General features: G+C 46.9%; 1 protein-coding gene across 2 annotated transcripts in view; it reads left to right on the top strand.

Moving 5' to 3' along the window:
* GSS (glutathione synthetase) overlaps positions 1-19768 on the top strand; it is a 673748-nt gene extending 653980 nt beyond the window's left edge. For both annotated transcript variants that reach the window (XM_086932359.1, XM_086932360.1), the window contains exon 13: positions 19427-19768. In XM_086932359.1, coding sequence (XP_086788485.1) covers positions 19427-19550 — 124 coding nt within the window. In that variant the 3' untranslated portion in view covers positions 19551-19768. The remainder of the gene's footprint in view (positions 1-19426) is intronic.
* Positions 19769-20409: the final 641 nt, after the last annotated feature.

Below are 20409 nucleotides of genomic sequence, written 5' to 3'. Positions count from 1 at the left end.
AAGAATACGCCACATTACTGGACTGCGTTGTTTATCTGACACACGTGAGGGGTGGGGAAAGGACGTGAGGGGGATCACCAGGGACCATCACCGGTTGTTGTATTTCCTTAATGGGGCCGGCACTCTATGCACTCCCGTCCCTTATCCACCCAACCGCCCTTTACCCGTTCCCTCCCTCTGACTGAAAGAGTCCCTGTATACGAGCCCGTACCTTGCGGTGCCACACTTCTCCAGGTGAAGTGTGGCTGGGCGGAGCTTGATTCCGTTGGCCTCCTGGCTGTACTGCTGGCGGTCTCTCCTCGTCTCCTGCTTCGGTCTCCCTCAGCAATCCGGTTCCGGGTTCCTTCCGTCCAGCGGCGAAGACGTCCGATGCTTCCTGTGCTGCTCCGGCGTTCGCGCCCTCCTGTTCGAAACCTCGCGTTATCAGCGCCGTCGTAGGTGATGATTGGACATCAGGGAATGACGTCACTGATGAAGGCCCCGCCTCCGGGTAAGCCCAGGCGGCCGTGGAAGGTGTACGAACATCCTGTGTGCGCCGAGGCGGAAACGAAGAGGGACAAACATCAGTAGCAGAGTCGTGGCAGGTAGGAACCCCCTGACACCAACATATGAACTGTTAGGTTGGTTCACAAAATACTTAATTGCAGGGGGTTCCAGAATAACCTGTTTGATTAAGATTTGTGAGGCAAGTGCCAGTTTGCGACCCTCTGTGTTTGGCTGAAATTACTGGGGGTGGTGGCCTGCAAAGGACAGCAAACCACCATCCCTATGAGTGCAACTTTTTTTTTATTAAAGCAGCAGTTCTCTTTGAAAGTACCAGTGCTGTTTTTTTTTTTTCAAATGTTTTCTGTTTTGGAGTACTTCTTTGCCCTACATATGCCAACATCATTCCCAAGAGGAAAACGCTCCTAAGGGAACCCCTTCCCCTTTGCAAAATAGTTACTACCCCAACTAAGAGGTTGTTAGCTCATCAGTAGTTTGTGGCAGCAATTGAAGATGTAAACTATCAATAAATTACTTTCATAATTGTATTGGAGGGGGGCTGTTCATAACCACTCCAAGTTTCAATTCAGAAAATAACACAAAAGTCCTTTTATGAGTTGATGATAGGCACTTGTGTGGTCACAACCCCTCTCATTTTACGACTTGAGGCCCTTAGTACTACTACTGGCCTACATGAAAGCACTAACTTATAGCTTTGCCTGGGCAAACATTTAACTATGCTCAAAGCGGTGTTGGAGCTGCGTTCAATGCCTGACCGATTTTTTACAAATATTGAAGACGCTTCTCATTTGAGTGTGCTTTGTACATGGGGTATTTTGTGGGTATTTTGCTGCTTATTTGCACTTTTGCTCGTTCTTGGGTGGCCATATTAGGTTGCAGGCCGTGTAGCGCTCCAGTCGTTCCACGCTGCCTATTTAAGAGGCATGATGACGTGGACGCGCTGCTTTGCTTAAACTGGTGTCGGAGTTGCGTTCAATGCCCGACTGTTTTTTTTTTTCAAATATTGAAGACGCTTCTCATTTGAGCTAATTGTTCTTTTAAATCTTTTTAATAGTGTGTGCTTTGTACGTGGGGTACTTTTGGGGGATTTTGCTCTTTTGCTCATTCTTGGGTGGCCATATTAGGTTGCATGCCGGGTAGCGCTCCAGTCGTTCCACGCTGCCTATTTAAGAGGCATGATGACGTGGGCGCGCAGCGGTGCACGCAGCGGGCGCGCCTAAGGCATGCCCATCTACGCCCGTCCACGCTCGTTCCAGGCTCAGGGCCAGTCCCCCTGTTCGTGAGAACTCAGATGTCAAGAAATACTCAAAGCAGCAGCTTGCAAAGCTCAGGCCAATAGGGGGTATGGTTAATTGCCCTAAGCATGCCTGTGCGATGGGAGTCAAGGGTTCACTTGGGGTATGCGGCAAATGCGGCGTGCCTATGCCTATTATCCTTGATCAACAAGTCCACAGTTTGCATGATAAATTTCACGTTGGTCCAAGTAATGACTCTAGAGCCAATATTAAGTGTTCGCTTTTTAATGCAAGGTCCCTAGTTAAACATAGCTCTGAATGTGCCCTTTTTTTAGAAGCTCATAGCATTAAAGTTGCTTTTATTACGGAATCTTGGACTGACTAAGCGTCCGGTCCAGACCTAACAAAGGCTACTCCCCCAGGTTTCTCCTGCTTTTACTTAGATAGACCTTTGGAGAAAGGGGGGGTTTAGTGGTTATTTACCACAATTCATTAAATCCAGTCTTCCATCCGGCTTCTAATTCCTTCTGTGAAGCCCTTTTTATTAATCTCAATTTTGAGCATCATAGTATCTTCAAAGGGCTACTTCTGTATCAACCTCCGGGGCCGCGAATGGGTTTTTTGGAAACAATAGGTACATTACTTGAGGATGGTCTGTGTCTAGATTCCCTCACGGTCTTGGGCGATTTTAACTTTTGAACAAAATAAGGGAAGCCGGGGATCTTAAACAATTGGTAGCTGGTCCTACACATCTTAAAGGTCACACTTTAGATGGGATATTCTCTAACAACTCTAATGTATCCTGTCTGGAGTTCCTTCCTCTGGCCTGGTCTAACCACAGTGCCATTATATTCGGGTTTAAGGAACCTTTAGTTCCTAAAACAGAGAGGGCTCCATTTAAGTTGGTGGAAAAAAAGAGCATGGAAAGACCTAGATAGGGTACAACTGGAGGAGGAACTCAAGAATACTTTACCTCCCCCCCGTGTGATACTGACAAAGCTACTAATGACTACACTGATTGGCTTGATAAAGCGTGTAAAAAATTGGTTCCAATGATAAAGTGGACCCCTAAGAGAGCTAATCATTCGGCCCGCTGGTATTCTGACCAGCTTAAATGCCAGAAACTGGCCTGTAAAAAACTTGAAAGAGCCTGAAGGAGGGGCTATGGTACTGTTGACAACGTGAATTATAAATGCAGCTTAAAACAGTGTGAAGACTTCTCGCTGGAAACAAAGAAGATTTTTTTTTTTTATGAAATTCTTCAAGCCATGTCCAACCCCAAAGAACTCTTTAAAACGGTGAAAAGCTTATCTTCTCCTCACATCGTTAAAAATGTCAGTAGTCCTGAACTTTGTGACAATCTGGCCACTTTCTTTCAACAAAAGGTGGAGGCAATATTTTCTTCATTTAGTCCCCTGTTGAAAGGGTCGGATCTCTGCCCAGTGAGTCCTAGCCGAATGATTTAATTTCAGGATATGCTTTTGATCATTTCACCCCTCTAGGGCTTGAAGAAACGGTTACATTGTTGTCTTCCGCTCGCTCAGGGTGTCCTACTGACCCTTGTCTGGTCCCAATACTTAAATCCATTTTGGAAGTGATTTGTTCGGTTTTGAACCCTTTGATTAATAATATATTCACTTCCGGGATTTTTTTCATATTACTTGCAAGAAGACTTCGATACTCCCCCTTTTAAAGAAGCCTACTTCGGATCCTACAGACCCTGAGAATTATCGGCCTATTTCGCAACTCCCCCTGCCCGCAAAAATTACTGAAAAGGCCATGAATGTACAGCTTAATAGCTTTTTTCATGGCAATAACGTACTTGATCCCACCCAATATGGCTTCAGAGCTGACCATAGCACCGAATCGGCCCTTATCAAATCTTGTGAGGAGGTAAGGGAGGCTTTGGACTGTGGTGGGAAGGCTATACTCATAATGTTAGATCTCTAAGCAGCCTTTGACACGGTGCACCATAAAGTTTTGATGGAGCGGTTGTTGGGGGTGGGGGTGCAAGGGGTCGCTTGGAACCTCCTTCACTCCTTTTTATCAGGGAGATCACAAACGGTCGATCTAGATAATAACAAATCTCAGCCTTTCAGCCTTCCTTGCGGGGTGCCACAGGGGTCGTCACCGAGCCCCACGCTCTTTAATATCTATGTGACATCCCTGGCAGCCTTGATTAGATAGTTTGGTTTTCAGTTGACCTCCTACGCCGACGATACTCAGATTGTACTATCCTTCAAGGACGGTCAGGTAAAAGAAACAGGAGTTCGCTTCCATGACTGCATGAAGGCTATTGCAAACTGGATGTCGGCAAATTGTTTAAAACTGAACTCCAATAAAACGGAGGTGATTGTATTTGGAAATAACCCTCACGTATGGACCCCAGATTGGTGGCCAACAGATATGGGAAACCATCCTTCCCCAAGTCCTAAAGTGAAAAACCTAGGTGTAATAGTGGACAATAAACTGACTTTCTGTGCCCACATCAGTTCAGTTCTTTCCTCTTGCTTCTTGATTTTGCAAGTCTTAAGAAAAATAAAACCTTATCTCTCGGATGGCACTTTTAGGACGATAGTCACAGTTCTTGTACTGTCATGCCTTGATTATTGCAATAGCATCTATCTGAATGCCCAGAAACAACTTCTTAGTAGGCTTCAGATTGTTCAAAATGCTGCAGCCAGACTATTGTCCGGTATACCCAAATTTGTTTCAGTCCAAACAGAACTAACTCGGTTACACTGGCTTCTGGTGAAACAGAGGGTTCGTTTTAAGGCCCTCTGTATAGCCTTCAAAGCCCTTAATAATATTGGCCCTGACCACTTGAGGCAGAGGTTTAAATGGTACACCCCCAGTAGGGCGCTACGATCCCTGGGTGCTAAACTTGTCCAAACACCGACCTTCAAGAAAACCGGCTGGGGAGGGAGGAGTTTTATCACCTGCACATCCAAGGCGTGGAACGAGTTGCGGTTCCACCTGAGGAATGCTGCCAATCTGCTCTCCTTCAGAAGAGGCCTGAAGATCTGGCTATTCTCTCTCTGATCGCATCGACTTATGTTTAGGCTTAGCTCAGTGCCAGGACACCCATGGGTAATCATGCGCTTCTTATAAATTCCAATAACATAACATAAGTAATCAGAGTAATTTAGGTATTTCTGCATTACTCTTGCATTACGAATTTACTGAAAATTACAGGATTACGTTCACTCACATAATTAAAATTAATTTTGAGGGAAAATCCTACCTCAGGAGCACAGGAAAAAACAAACTTAGCAAGTATGAGCAGCTGCTGCTGTTCACGTTCTGTGGCAATTTTCACTATTTTCTCAGCACCAAATGCACCTTCAGTTTATTTTGGATGTGAGGGTGTATTTTGCTGTAAGAAAATAACTCTAAATGCTGGGTTACACTCCTTGCGGTGTGTATGGAAGTTACACACACCCCTACATTTAGGTCTAAAAGTCCTAAATGTTCAAATGTTTCCAAGTTATTTAGAAAGACATGGCAAAGAATGCCACTCCATTGCAAAGCGATTTGGGAGGCCCTTTATAGAGCTTTCTCGTGCTCCATATATGCTCCTTCCTACTCTTTTAAGTTTATCTGCAGAGGTAGCTAATAATAAAGATGATTGAAATCTTTGCAAGACTAGTTCAAACTATTTACTCTTCTACAACTAAGTACTCGTTCTTAGTAACAAAGCCATGGGAATGTACTAGGAACAGATATAAAATTACTAAAATGCTCAGAACGCTTCTTTTTCTGAAGCGTATCAGTGCATTCTGGAATTATACATTCTACTCCAGTTTAATTTAACAAGTCAGACTAAAACACCTGAAAACAATGATTTGTAAAAGCAAAGGTCAGATCTGGAAATGTATCTCAGTGACGTGGTGCCATCTGATATTTAGGGAGATTTAATCAAAATAGAAACAATTGAATAGGGCCCCCTATGACATCACCAATGCAGTATAATTGAGAGGCTTTAATACAATCTCCTGACTGATGGAAGAAAACCTATTGGCCTGATTTAGAGTTTGGCAGACAAATTTAACACTATCAGAATGTCTGAGAACAATACCTATGCCATTCTGTGGGACCTATGCCGCCAAATTTAGAGTTGTCCATAGGACCTGTGAACAGCTCTCTTCATTTACAGGAACTGCTATAATGGTTTTTCCTGCCTACACATACAAATTTGGATAGACTATACGATTAGAAGTGACAGCAAGCCAGCAGTCTGACAAACTTTTAAAATGTTTTTTGTTTTAAAATAAAAAACTCCCAAAGCCGGAGTTTGTTTTTGCAAAACAAAAAACGATTGGCCCCCACACGCGGAGAGTTTTTTCCAGCTTGGTGGTGTCATTTTTTTCCTCTCACCCACAGAAAGGTTTTAACATAAAAAGGATGGACAATGTTATAAAGTCCGTCCTCCAGCGACCTCCAACTCTGTCAGGCCACCAGAGGAAGTTTTCCATCGAGGAGCTTTGAGCAAAGAAATGGGACTATCCTTATTCTGAATGTTATTGGAATATGAAGGAATGTAACCAGTAAATCAGAGTAAGATAATAAGCATCAAAGTCAAAATCAAAAAAACTCTCAGAGATATTTTATTCAGTGACTTCTTTGCAAATATTGTGAGAAATAAGAGACTGAACTGACATTTTATTACCTTGATTCTTTTGACCTACTGTTGGATCATTTGTATCATTTCATTTAATCAGTTCCACTTTTATATTTGTTTTCCAGACAGAATGTGGACACCCTTCTGAGGGTTCTGAAATGATTTGAGGTGATTCTCTTTAAATGTCATTTTATGGCTGTAATTCAGACACAGCCTATGTGCTAGGTGATGGCTCTCACAGCAGTAGCAATAGTGCTGGCTTAAAGAAGTAGTATTCAAAACAAGGACACAATGAATCGTGAGATCTCAGCACCTGGCCACCTTCAGCCTTTCTGAGCAATTATCAGGCAAACAAAATTCTAGCCCTGCTTAGAAACTGCATCACCTTTAACAAGAGACAGTCTTGCTGATTTTAGTCCTGGTCTGGTCTCATTGGTCCTAGTGGCTCTGATTGTCCTGACACTTGCCAGCCTGATTCTGATACTCCAGTTCTTGATACTCTTGCTCAGTAGTGGCTGGTGTCTCAATAGAGTGGCGGGGCAGGGGGTGGAGGGGGGATGGAAAGATGGATGAAGAGACCAAAAAAAAAAACCCTTTCCTGCAGAATCACTGAATTGCAGTCCTGTCCACTGCAGGCACAGCCACGCATAGACCACTGCAGCCAATTCTGACACTGCTTCTAGCAGCATAATAGCAGTACGAGGATTGGCCTGAGTTCCGTCGATTTGCGCTCCCGGTAAACTGGGAGCCTGTGCCTGCTCTCTCCAACCCGGCAGTGCACCTGGGGTCGGAGAGAGCTTCACACGCTTGACGGTTTGGCCATCCAAACTGTCAGTGGGCACTGATATCAGTTCACCTACCACTCCCCCTCTTGCCTGTCATCCCCATGGCCCGCCCCCCAAGCCTCGGCTCTGAGAGCAAAAATAAAATAATAAATGTGGGGTGAGGCGGGGGTGCTCCTCCACCATAGGTTTGGAGCCGCTGCTGCTTCTGCTCCACTTTGTACTTCAGGTCCTGGACCTCCTGGTGGTCGCCCTCTGTTCCACTTAAACCAGTTCCTGGTCTGGAAAATCTGATCCTTCCGGAATACCTAATCCTTCCCAATCTGGTCTCTGGTCTCAATGGCTCTAGTTGTTCTGCTCCTGTCCGGCAAGTTCTCCTGGTCCTCCCCCAACTTGTCATGATGCTATTGGCCCTGGTCCTCCTGCTCCTTGTATTCCTAATTCTTCACTAACTTGTCCACTTAGTCTTGATCCTCCTTGTTCAGGTCATCTTGTTCTTAGCTACCCAGCTTGTGTCATCCTGGCTTCTGACATCTTGGCCCTCCTTGTCCTGGTCCTCCTTTTCCTTCTTGTCCTCGTCCTCCTTTTCCTTCTTGTCCTGGTCTTCTTTTTTCCTGGTATTCCAAGTTCTGATACTCCTTAGACTATGTTACTTGAACTTCCTTTTCCCCTTGGTTGTGGTCCCCCTGGTCCTCTTTGCCCTGGTCCTCTTACCTCTTGTCCTGCTGGTTGCCTAGCCATCCCCTTCTGATTCTCCAGGTCCTGTTCTCCTGGTCTTCCTCACTCTGTCTGGCTTGCCTGGAACTATTCCTATTTCTGATCTTCACTGTTTGTGTTTTATTCCTGGTTTCATGGCCACTAGACTTGATCTTTTTGTTTCAGGCCCTCCTTCTTCGGGTCTTTGCATGCCTAATCCTCTTGATTCTCGTCCTTGTGGCCATCCTGTTCCTTTCAGGCCCCCTTTTCCTTGCTTTTTCCTTTCCTGATCCTCTTGACCCTTGCCCCTTGATTTGATCATTCTGATACTTCTCACCCAGCTCATCAAATCTCTACTACATCAGTTGCTGGTCCTTCAGGGCCTCACGTTGTTCCTGGTCCTTCTGGACATCCAGGTCCAGTCCCCTTAGTTTTACTGTGGCATTTGTTGTCGTCCTGGTCCTGGTACTGGTACTTAAGGTCCTGTTCTTCCTGTCCTTCCTAGTCTTTTGTTTCCTGATCCTTTTCCTTCTGGCTCTGGTTGCATGTGTCCCTAGTCTCACCTCTCTGGTGCTCTTGGCCATGTTTGTGCTTTTCTAGTTTTCATAGTTCTTGTTCTTCTCTAGAATATATGCCCATTGGCCCTGATCCTCTTGGTCCTGGTGGTTCTAGTTGGGTTTCCCTTGGGCTTATTTCTCATGGACCTCGTTCACCAACCATCATAGCCTTGGTCTCCTTGGTCCTGATCATCCCCGTGCTTGGCCTAATGTGCTTGTTATCATAAAGCATGGCTTTTGGCCATCCTGGCCCTTCTTGGTTCCCCCACGGTTGGCCATCTGGTTCTGTTCCTTTCTAGTTCTTTTGGCCCTGGTCACCTTGTCATGTTTCTTCTCACCCTGAACCTTATAGCCTTGGTACTGCAGGTCCTGGTCCATCTGACCTCTCCTCCTGGCCCTCTTAGTCTTTATCCTCCTGGTTTCAAATGTTTTGCTCCTCCTGGTACTCCTAGTCCTACTGGTACTGCAGCCGTTATCCTAGCTCTTTTTATCCACGTTCTCATTCTTTGACCGCCCAGCAGTCCCCTTGCTCTGTTTCCCATGGTAATCTGAGCCCTGGTCCTCTAAGTTCTGATCATCATAGCCTACTTAGCCCTGTTTAAAATCCTCTTGGTCATGATCCTTTTCGTTCATCTAGCCCTCCTTGCTCTGCTCTTCTGGTTGCCCTTGATACTGGTCCTCCTAGTTCCTGTCCTGCTTATCCTGGTTTCCTGGTACTGCTGGCCATTACCTTCCAGGTTATGATCTTCGTACTTCTCTACAGTTTGGCCCTGATCCTCCTGACCCTGGTCCTGCTGCTCTTTGTCCTCGTAGTTCTGCAATACCTTGTCCTGGTATACCACAAAAATTCATAACCTTTCATATTTCTGATGGTCCTTGACATCCGGTTCATGCTAGCCTTCAACGTCCTGACCCCGTATTTCCTCACCTGTCAGGTCATCATTTCCATGTACACCTGTACCCAGCCCTTCTCGCCGCGACGGACGACATCCGCATCCGCTCCCTCCTTGATAGAGGAGAGACTATGGCCCTCATCCTCCTGGACCTCTCTGCCGCTTTTGACACAGTCTCACACCGCACCCTAGCCAGCTGACTCCACGACGCAGGAATCCAGAACAATGCCTTCGACTGGATCCTTTCCTCTCGGAACTCACAACGACCACCTGCTGAGTCCCCCAAGGATCCTCCATCAGCTGCCCTTTTTCAAAGTCTACATGGCTCCACTCGAATCCATCGTCAGATCACACGGTCTCAACATCGTATCGTACGCTGACGACACCCAACTCATCCTCTCCCTATCCAACGAACCCTATGTATGACAGGGGAAACCCATTAGACCAAACGGTACCTGGGTAATAAAGACTCAAATAAGAAATTGGTACCTTGGTTATACGGTATGTATTTTGAATTGGAATAATAAGGAATAAAGAAAAAGTACTCCCTATTTAGTGTTTATATCACTGTGACCACACTAAGTTTATTTATATCTTTTATAGTCTCCTGTCTCGTCATGACCCACAGACACGTCAAAGATTATTACTGAATGATTTTTATTTTTTCAAATAAGAAAGTTTATATATCTCTTGTTTCTGATTTCAAAACACGTTTGTATATACAAGTAATTTTTTACATACATACAATAGAATAGAAGCCCTTCGTTTCGAGTTAGGATGTCTCACCAAAAACATAAAACAGACATTCCTATCGAGATCAAGCAGACTCATGTGAGGAAAACAAATAGGTGGAACTTATTTATACCCCATGTCTTAAAGATCCCTCAACACATTATTTAAATTAATCAAAAATATTTATATATATCTGCTGTCTCTTTATAGTCGACGCGTTTCAGCCAATCAATTCTGGCCTCTTCAGGACTAGGGCTATTCACAATCCATCGGGTTATAGAGTCGGATATGCTTCTCAAATTCTTTCATGGGCTCTTTTTTATATATACTGTGCTCGCTGTCAATCCAATTAATGGAACTATTGCGTGGCCGGTAATTAGATGGTATATGGTATATATCTCTCCCGACTACAGCATTTAGCTAGCGCTTCAAGCGCTTCTTAGATTTTCCTTTTACTCAATCACGAGTGCTCACAAACGTCGGCCCAGCGCGTTCCTCTCTTCCCCGGGTGTTTTGCAACGTCTCTCTTCGTTTCCAAATTGGTCGTCTCTCTCACATCCGGTTCATGCTAGCCTTCAACGTCCTGACCCCGTATTTCCTCATCTGTCAGGTCATCATTTCCATGTACACCTGTACCCAGCCCTTCTCGCCGCGACGGACGACATCCGCATCCGCTCCCTCCTTGATAGAGGAGAGACTATGGCCCTCATCCTCCTGGACCTCTCTGCCGCTTTTGACACAGTCTCACACCGCACCCTAGCCAGATGACTCCACGACGCAGGAATCCAGAACAATGCCTTCGACTGGATCCTTTCCTCTCGGAACTCACAACGACCACCTGCTGAGTCCCCCAAGGATCCTCCATCAGCTGCCCTTTTTCAAAGTCTACATGGCTCCACTCGAATCCATCGTCAGATCAGATCACACGGTCTCAACATCGTATCGTACGCTGACGACACCCAACTCATCCTCTCCCTATCCAACGAACCCAGCATCTCCAAACACAACTTCTAAGAAGGAATGAAAGCAGTCGCCAGGTGAATGAAGAACAATTGCCTACTACTCAACACGAACAAAACACATGTGCTCATCATGGGCCCACTCCTCGATGCCTGGAAAGTCAAGTCAAGTTAGAATTTGTTTAGCACACTACTCACCCAGAGGGTCTCAAGGTGCTTGAGGGAGGGGGGGGGTGGGGGTGGGGGAGGGGGAGGGTGTAACATTACTTATCAAATATCCAAGTTTTGAGTTGTTTTCTGAAGGAGAGGTGGTTCTGTGTAAGGCGGAGGTGCGTGGGGAGAGAGTTCCAGGTCTTGGCCGCTAAGTGGGAGAAGGATCTTCCTCCCATGGTGGATCTTTGGATGCGTGGAATCGCGGCGAGGGCTTGATTGGACGATCGTAGTTGGCGGGTGGGGGAGTAGAAAGTCAGGCGCGTGTTGAGGTATTTGGATCCTAGGTCGTAGAGGGCTTTGTGTGCGTGGGTGAGTAGACGGAACGTTATTCTCTTGTTGACGGGGAGCCAGTGGAGGTCTCTCAGGTGACCGGATATGTGAACTTGGCGGGGGATGTCTAGGATAAGTCTGGCTAGGCGTTCTGAATGCGTTGGAGTTTTTTCTGTAATTTGGCTGTTGTTCCGGCGTAAAGGGTGTTTCCGTAGTCCAGTCGGCTTGTGACAAGTGCTTGGGTGACCGTCTTTCTTGTTTCGGTCGGGATCCAGCGGAAGATTTTTTTGAGCATACGTAGGCTGTTAAAGCATGATGATGAGATGGCGTTGATTTGTCTGGTCAACGAGAGGGAGGAGTCCAGGAGGAAGCCCAGGTTACGTGCGTGGTCCGTTGGTTTGGGTGCGATGCCCAGGGCCGGTGGCCACCTTGAGTCGTCCCAAGCGGAGGGGGATGATCCTAAGATGAGGACTTCCGTTTCGTCCGAATTCAGTTTTAAAAGTCTGTTCTTCATCCACTCGGCTACTTCTTGCATCCCTTCGTGTAGGTTGGTTTTGGCGGTGTTTGGGTCTTTGGTGAGGGAGAGGATCAGCTGGGTGTCGTCTACTTAGGAGATGATGTTGAGGTTGTGTTGGCGCACGATAGATGCGAGGGGACTCATGTATACGTTGAAGAGGGTGGGACTGAGTGAAGATCCTTGTGGTACGCCGCAGATGACTTCAGTGGCCTCCGATCTGAAAGGGGGGAGGCGGACTTTCTGGGTTCTTCCTGCGAAGAACGAGATGATCCAGTCCAGTGCTTTTCCTTGTATCCCGACGTTGCTGAGGCGTTGTATCAGGGTGCTATGGCAGACTGTGTCGAAGGCTGCGGAGAGGTCCAGTAGGATGAGGGCAGCTGTTTCTCCGTTGTCAAGTAGTGTTCGAATGTCGTCTGTGGCTGCGATTAGGGCAGTCTCGGTGCTGTGTTTGGCTCGGAAGCCGGACTGTGATGGGTCGAGGGAGCCGTTAGATTCGAGGAAGGCAGCGAGCTGACTGTTGACGGTTTTCTCAATGACTTTGGCAGGGAATGGGAGGAGCGAAATGGAGCGGTAGTTCTTAAGTTCGGTGGGGTCTGCTGTGGGTTTCTTCAGGAGAGCGCTGAGTTCGGCATGTTTCCAGCTTTCCGGGAAGGTAGCAGTGTTGAGGGAGAAGTTGATAACATCTCGGAGATGGGGTGCGATGATGGAGTCTGCTTTGTTGAAGATGTGGTGGGGACATGGGTCGGTTGGCGATCCGGAGTGGATGGAGTTCATCAAGCGGATGGTGTCTTCAGTGCTGATTGGGTTCCAGGCGAAAGGATGTCGGAGGGGGGCTTTGGTTTGGAGGTGAGGGGGTGGACTGGTCGCCAAAGCAGTTATGTATGTCAGCGATTTTGTTGTGGAAGAACGAGGCTAGAGAGTCGCAGAGGTCCTGAGAGGGAGTGATGTCGTTGGTGTCAGCCGTGGGGTTGGTAAATTCTTTGTCGATGTTGAATAGTTCCTTGCTGTTGTGGGCGTTGTTGTCGAGTCGATCTTTAAATGCTGATTTCTTGGTGGATCGGATCAGCTGGTGGTGTTTGCGGGTGGCGTTCTTGAAGGTGGTCATGTTGTCAGTGGTTGGGTTTTTTTGCCAGGCTTTCTCGAGGGTGCGGCAGATCTTTTTGGATTTTTTAAGGTCATTGAACCAGGGGGCTTTTTTGCTACCTTGCTTGGTTAGATGGTTTTTCAAGGGTGCTAATTCGTCTGCGCTGTGAGTGATCCATTGTGTGAGGTTGATGGCTGCTTGATTTGGGTCCAATGATTTGGCGGGGGGGTTTTGGTAAAGCGATGTGAAGAGCTAGTCGGTGGTAATTTTGTTTCAGTTTCTGCGGGGGATTGGTTGTGGGTGGTGGTGGGTCGTGTTTTTTTTGTAGTTGAAGTGAACGCAGCTGTGGTCCGTCCAATGGAGTCCTGTGGCGTGATTGAAGGAGATGTACTTGCTAGAGGAGAAGATTGGGTCGAGCGTGTGTCCGGCGTAGTGGGTGGGGGTGTTTACCAGTTGTTTGAGTCCGAGATTGGCGAGGTTGTCCAGAAGGGTGGTGGTGTTGCTGTCGTTGTTCTTTTCCAGGTGGAAGTTGAGGTCTCCTAGTAGAATGTAGTCCTCGGAGGGGAGGGCGTGTGGTCTGATGAAGTCTGCGATGTCTTCGCTGAATTGTGTGCGGGGTCCTGGGGGTCTGTAGATGAGGGTGCCTCTGAGTGTGGTCTTAGGGTCGGTGTGAATCTGGGAGTGAAGGTGTTCGGCGGTTGCGAGGTTGTCGTCTGAACTGGTCGTGATGCGGCTAGTGTTTTTATGGACGATGGCGATGCCTCCTCCTGTTTGGTTGATGCGGTCCTTTCGGATGATCTTGTAGCCGTCCGGGATGGCTATGGCGATGTCGGGCGCTGATGAGGCGTTCATCCAGGTTCCTGTAAGAAAGGCGACGTCCGGCGTTGTGGTGTCTAGTAAGTTCCATAGTTCAGTGGCGTGTTTGTGGACCGAGTGGGTGTTGAGCAGGATGCACTTCAGGTGATTAGTGTCGGAGTTCTGTTTGGCGTATGTGGATTTGGTGTGGGTCCTGATGCAGTCTAACTTGCAGGAGTGGCAGGTGAAGGGTCCATGGGTGTTTCCTGGGGCAGCTTGGTAGCAGTCTGGGAGACGTCCTGTGTTGAGTGCAGAGAGGGTTGCGGCGTCGTACGTTATGCGGGTGGAGTGGATTGTGCGGGGACCAGGGGATCTGGCGCTGGGTGCGGTCCGGGCGCAGACGGGCGTAGACGGGCTTACCTTTGGCGAGCCTTCGGCGCGCATAGGGCGCGTCCACTGCGCGCAAATGCATCTGTCATAAGTGGAGAGTGGAGGGGGGCGGAACGAGGGAGGAGCAGCTGGGAGGCGGGAGCGGGGTGGAGAGACGGGCTAGGAGGCACAACAACAAAATGGCAGCAAAAACAAAAGTGAAACAGGACGAGATTGGGGCACAGTCTGGGATGTCGCTAAGATATGGGCAGAGGCACCGGCACAATCAGGCACAAATGATTACAAAAGCAGTGCGAGCAATGCAATATAGCGCTACGATATGAGTCAGCCACAAACAATAATGCAAGCAATGTGGGCAATGCAATATAGCGCTACGATACCAGTCAGCCACAAATGATAATACAGGCAATGAGGGCAATGCGCACATTGGTTAATGGCAGCAATGAGCACAATAGCGCTACAATACCAAGTGACCAGGGAGCGTGTGGGGAGCGACCAATTCTGAACGAGTCAGGATGGTCACAGCGCTGAGACAAACGGGACGATCCTTAGCTATCTGTGGGAGGGAGGAGCAGCTGGGAGGCAGGAGCAGGGTGGAGAGACGGGCTAGGAGGCACAACAACAAAATGGCAGCAAAAACAAAAGTGAAACAGGACGAGATTGGGGCACAGTCTGGGATGTCGCTAAGATATGGGCAGATGCACCGGCACAATCAGGCACAAATAATTACAAAAGCAGTGCGAGCAAAGCAATATAGCGCTACGATATCAGTCAGCCACAAACAATAATACAAGCAATGAGGGTAATGCGCAAATTGGTTAATGGCAGCAATGAGCACAATAGCGCTACGATACCAAGTGACCAGGGAGCGTGTGGGGAGCGACCGCTTCTGAACGAGGGTTCCCGCCCTTGGGAACCCTCCCTACCTCACAGACCACGCACGCAACCTCGGAATCATCCTGGGCTCTGAACTCAAAATGGACTGCCATATCAATGCACTCACCTCCTCCTGCTACCACACCCTCCACCTACTCCTTCAACTTGATTCCTCTCAAACACAGGAAAACCGTCACCCACACCCTCATCAGCAGCAGACTAGACTAAAGCAACACACTCTGTCAGGATCAACAAGAACCTCACCCACAAACTCCAGCATGTCCAGAACGCATCTGCCAAACTAGTCCTCAACCTACTGCGCCACTGCCACATCGGCCAACACCTACGGTCACTACACTGGCTCCCCGTTAAGAAAAGAATCACCTTCAAACTTCTCGCCCATGCCCACAAGGCCCTCAACAACAACGGACCTGCCTACATGAACCACTGCCTCTTGTTTCACGCACCCCAAAGATCCCTCCACTCAGCACAGCTCTCCCTTGTGACTGTACCATGCATCAAGAAGTCCAGAACAAGATAACTCTCCTTCTTCCTCCTCGCGGCCAAGGCATGGAACACCATCCCTCTCCGCCTCCGACCGACACCTAAACTGAGGACCTCAAGACTCTTCGGAGAATCACCATGATCAATCAGGAGCTGCGCGCCTCCCCCTCAGCGCCTTGAGACCCTTTCGAGTGAGAAGTTGCGCTTTATGAACCCATAATTGATTGATTGAGTCCTTTATGTCCTGGGCCTCCTGCTTCACATGCTCTCTGTCCTGGACATTTTCATCCCCCTCACCCTGATTCTTGACCATCAGTCTTCCTAGTTCTGCTCCTCTGGTTTACCTTCTTTGGTTTTCCTGTTCCTAATCCTTCTGCTTCTGGTTCTCCTGCTCCATGTAGTCCTGGCCTTAGTTCCAGTACTACTTTGCCAACTCCTCATGTATTGAGTCTTCTGGTGTTGTTCCCTCTGCTCTTAGTTTCCTTAGACCGCCTAGTCCCATGCCCCTTCCCAGTCCTTCTAGTCCTCCTGGTTTTCCTGTACAATCTTGGTCATGTCTATCTGACCCTTGTCCCCTCTATAATAGTCCTCCTATGTCTGGTCTTCCTCATCCCTCTGGCACTGGTCCTCCCTGGTTTAGGATCCCCCTGAGTATGACCTTCATGGACCTTTTGATACTGGTCCTATTGGATCTAGACTTCCTGTTCTTTCATATTCCCCATGTCATTCTAATCAAGGGTTTCCAGTTCCTGCTTTCTGGCTGTGGTCTTCCTGGTCCATTCACTTCTGGCCCCTTGGTCCTCCTTGATCTGATCTTCATGGTCTTGGCCTTCCTGTCCTTTTTCCCATTGGTCTCCTGGTCTGTCTACCTTCTCCTGTTCGTCCTTATCCCTGTGGTCCTGTTCTTTGCATTCAAGCTTTCCTAGCCCTCTGTGGCATTACAGTTCATGGCCTTCTTTTCATGGCCTTCTGTTCATGGCCTTCTGTTCAAATCTACTCATCGTCTGCTGTTTCTTTGGGCTGGTGTCCTCTTGGCTTCCATATTTCTTTTGTTGAGACAGCTCTGTGAGACAGAAATAAGGTCTCAGTGGAGACAGGACCATGCCCACTGCAAGTACTGCTTAGCATTCTAATAATCAAAACTAGCATTTCCAAAATCCATTGTGCAGGTGACAAAATGTCAGGGTGACTGATGAAGGGGGCACTCATAATATGGAACTAATAAGCATCTATGCCTCAAGCCAACTCTGTGAGGTGAAAAGAATGGAAAAGAAAGTGTGATTATTCACAGGCAACAAAGTGAACTCCTCCTGCAAATTAACGTGATGCATTATGTGCCTGTATCCTGCTTTCACTTCCCCATGCCACAGAAACCCTTACTATTGTGTCTCTCAATTTTCCTCCTGCAAGTGTCCCAAAGCACTGTGCCAACAAGCACCAATTGCCTAAAGTACTTGTCCTTTCCTCTGGGGCCCAGATACGGCCAATCTGTCTGCATTCCCTGTTTACTACTGCTGTGTTCCTAGGTTTGAAATACAAAACAAGCACAGCCCCCTTAACCAGTTTGGTGCGGAAGAGGGCTCTTTGGTGTCCTTCGCACCAGTTGTCTTGTGCTGAGGATGGCTATAGGCTGTCCTCACACACGAGGCAGGAAATCTCTTCTGTGAGAGCACCGGAGGGATTTCCATTTACTGGATTCAGCTTTGGGGGCTGGGGAAGAGCTTCCCCAGCTCCAGAGGCTTTTTTTCCTTTGAAATGATCAGAACGCTGACACCATTACAGAGACAACAAAAGTGAATGGAGCCGATCAGCTCATTTTTCACTGCATCGGTGCTTGGGGGGGGGGGTTATTTCAGCCCCCAGAGTACCGATTCAGACAGGAGAGTTATCATTGGAAAGAGGACAATCCCTGCTTGGGGATTGCTGCAGGAGGGCGATCCCTAAGCCATGTTCCACCCACTAGATTCCCAGGGACTATTTAATGAGGGGGAGCTGCCTTCTTGCAAAGGGGTAGTGCTCTCCCCACCCCAGGCCCAGAAAGCCCACTAGAGAACAGGGATGATTTTTTTTAAGATACATTGGTGGGATGGCCCGCCTAGGCTTTGGGCCTAACCCCACCTGTCAATTGCCCCATAACAGATTTTCTACCCCTCATCCATACCCCTCGGGGGAAGATAAGAGGTCTTTAACTCCAATATGCACTGATGGGAGGGAAAGAAAGCCCACTAGACACCAGGGAGTTGTTTTTATTGCTACAAGGTGCGGGGATGTCCTGCCCACTCACCCGGCTTAGCCTCCACCTCCAATATGACCCTAACAATCTTTCTGCCTCCATGGGGACTAAAGCATCCCTGTATTTTAGGCAAGAATGAAAATGTTTATATACATATTGGTAGCAGAGTCAGGCTAGGTCCCATATCATCATACTTGTATGATGAATGGCTGATCTTTTTGGGCCCGGGTCAGCAGCCACCTGGGAAACCTACCAATCCCAGTTTTTTCTGAAAACTAGAGTAGCATGCCTTGCGTGGATTGAGTAAACTTTATTTTTTACCCACAATGCCAAGCACACCTAAAACTTTGCCTAAAATTGCATTGCAGCGCAAATATCTGTGTGCCGTGTCCTAAAACTCCTGAAATAGAAGTTTGATTCCTACACTTCTTATTTGAATACTAAAATAACATCAGTGTTTTTATTCATAATGTATTTTACAGGTTTTTCATCTATAAACAGTTTAGCTTAATTCATGCACTTACCTTTGTACAAACTATTGTACACTTGTATATGCACTTGTTTTCAAACGCCTCACACATGTTGCATCCCTATTAAAGACGGCCACCACCTTACCATTGCCTGTTGCTCCTTTTTTCTTCATTGCCTGCTAAAGACCTTATTCACACTAGTTATCCGTCCTCCGGTCAAATTATACATTGTACCTACTGTTTAGCCAGTGGGCGGCTAAACTTCAGAGATCATGTACGATTTTGCCGGCTATTGGGTAAATAACAGAGTATGTACTATTTGGCGGGTGGCTGGGTAAAATAGGCTCTTTCTTAATGCATTTGTTAGTTTTCAAACACAACCTCAACCATTGAAAGGATTTAAAGTGCGAGGGAGAGAAGGAATGAGTGATGAGATGGGGTGCAGGCATTTGGGGTAGTGTGGGAGAGAAGGAAGAACAGGAACATGGTAAGATGTAAGTCCATGCTATAGAATGAAGAGCATGAATGCAGGCACCATGAAGTCCTCGCCATGGCTGTCTGGCAAGGCTTCTGGTTGTAGAAGAGTCTGTGTATCGGTTATTTTGCGGTTGAATCATCTGGCTAAAGTAGTGCCTGCGGGGAATTTGGTTAACAAAGTCTAGGCCAGAAGGGCGTTGGGGCACATGGTGATGATGGCAAGTTAAATGTGTTTTTTGGTGTGAAAGCATTGTAGGGAAAACATTTTCAGAATATTGAGGAGTATTATGTTGGTGTGTCCTAAAGTCACTTCTGTAGGCAAGAATATTCCATGACAGTTCTATGGAAAAGATGAGATGGCCTTTATCTCCTTATATGCATGACCCACTCTACTCATGGGGGATCATTGCTTTTGAAGAAGAGCTGATTAAAAACACTCACACAAACAAGCTGCACAGAATTTGAACATGTAGTTTAGTTTCTTCACGTATCCATTATGCAGGAGTGTTCAACAGTTTCCCTTCCCTCGTGTTTGTAAAATGAGGGAAGGTGGAAGTAATATAAGATTATCATAAATGATTTAAATATGGTTGTAATCTGAGGTTTCTTCTCTTCTAGGCACGGTAGAGAAATGATTCTGAACGCAGATGTTGGCCATCTCCTGCGTACCAAGGCAACAGTGCATGCCGATGGTGGTGTGGCAGCAGGAGTGGCGGTCCTGGATAATCCTTACTTAGTATGAAGAGCAATATAGGAAAATAATTAATTAATGATAGTCGGAATAGTCAGTGACCAAATAAAGATATTTTCGGTGTAAACATGAGTTTTCTTAATTACCAAAATGTTGTTATTCAAATGAAAAGATGTTGACAAATAATGCCTTCTATTGCGAATCTTAGGATGACAAATCTTTGAACGTGTGATAAGATGTTAAAGAAGTATTAAAATGTACATAAACCACACCTCGTCTGTATCATTTTTTTTCTTGATTTTAAACGCTGCCATTTATGAAGCGCGCGCAGCTTTATCGTAGTATATACACATCTCTTGTTAAATAATTGCTTTATAAAGTCTAATGCAATACTGTCATCTGTCCAACCCAACTTTAGACTACTGCATGACACTTTATCCACTTTACGGGGCTGCTGGGATGATCCCCTCCTTTATTACTATGAGAGAATAGTTTACCTACTCGTGCTCCTGGACGTGGTTAGACCACTCCATTTTATTCAAACATTTATCCCTCGATTAAGGACCTCCGGTACACTGTCTCGTGGTTTCAGTTGTTTCTGACAGATCACATCTATCTAGTCAGGTTATGGCCCTTTCCCTCATAAATCCTCAAAGTTTCCTGTGAAGTCCCTTAAGGTCCTCACTTTAACCTACTTTGTTTAATATATATATATATGCACCCCTTTCAGATTGTTTTAGTGGTTTCTAATTGTGACTTCATCCCTATGTTGATATGAGTAACCTGTGTATTAAACTGCCAATGAACACCACTGCTGATGCCAATTTAAGACACGTGTTGTGAGGTGCTGGGTTTTTAGGAACCCGGTGGTGCCAGGGGATAACACCTGAAGACCTCTGAGTTCTCCCTG

This window comes from Lissotriton vulgaris, chromosome 7 (genome assembly GCF_964263255.1).
Source record: "Lissotriton vulgaris chromosome 7, aLisVul1.2, whole genome shotgun sequence".
NCBI lineage: Eukaryota > Metazoa > Chordata > Amphibia > Caudata > Salamandridae > Lissotriton > Lissotriton vulgaris.
This window is presented reverse-complemented; position numbering and strand designations above follow the sequence as displayed.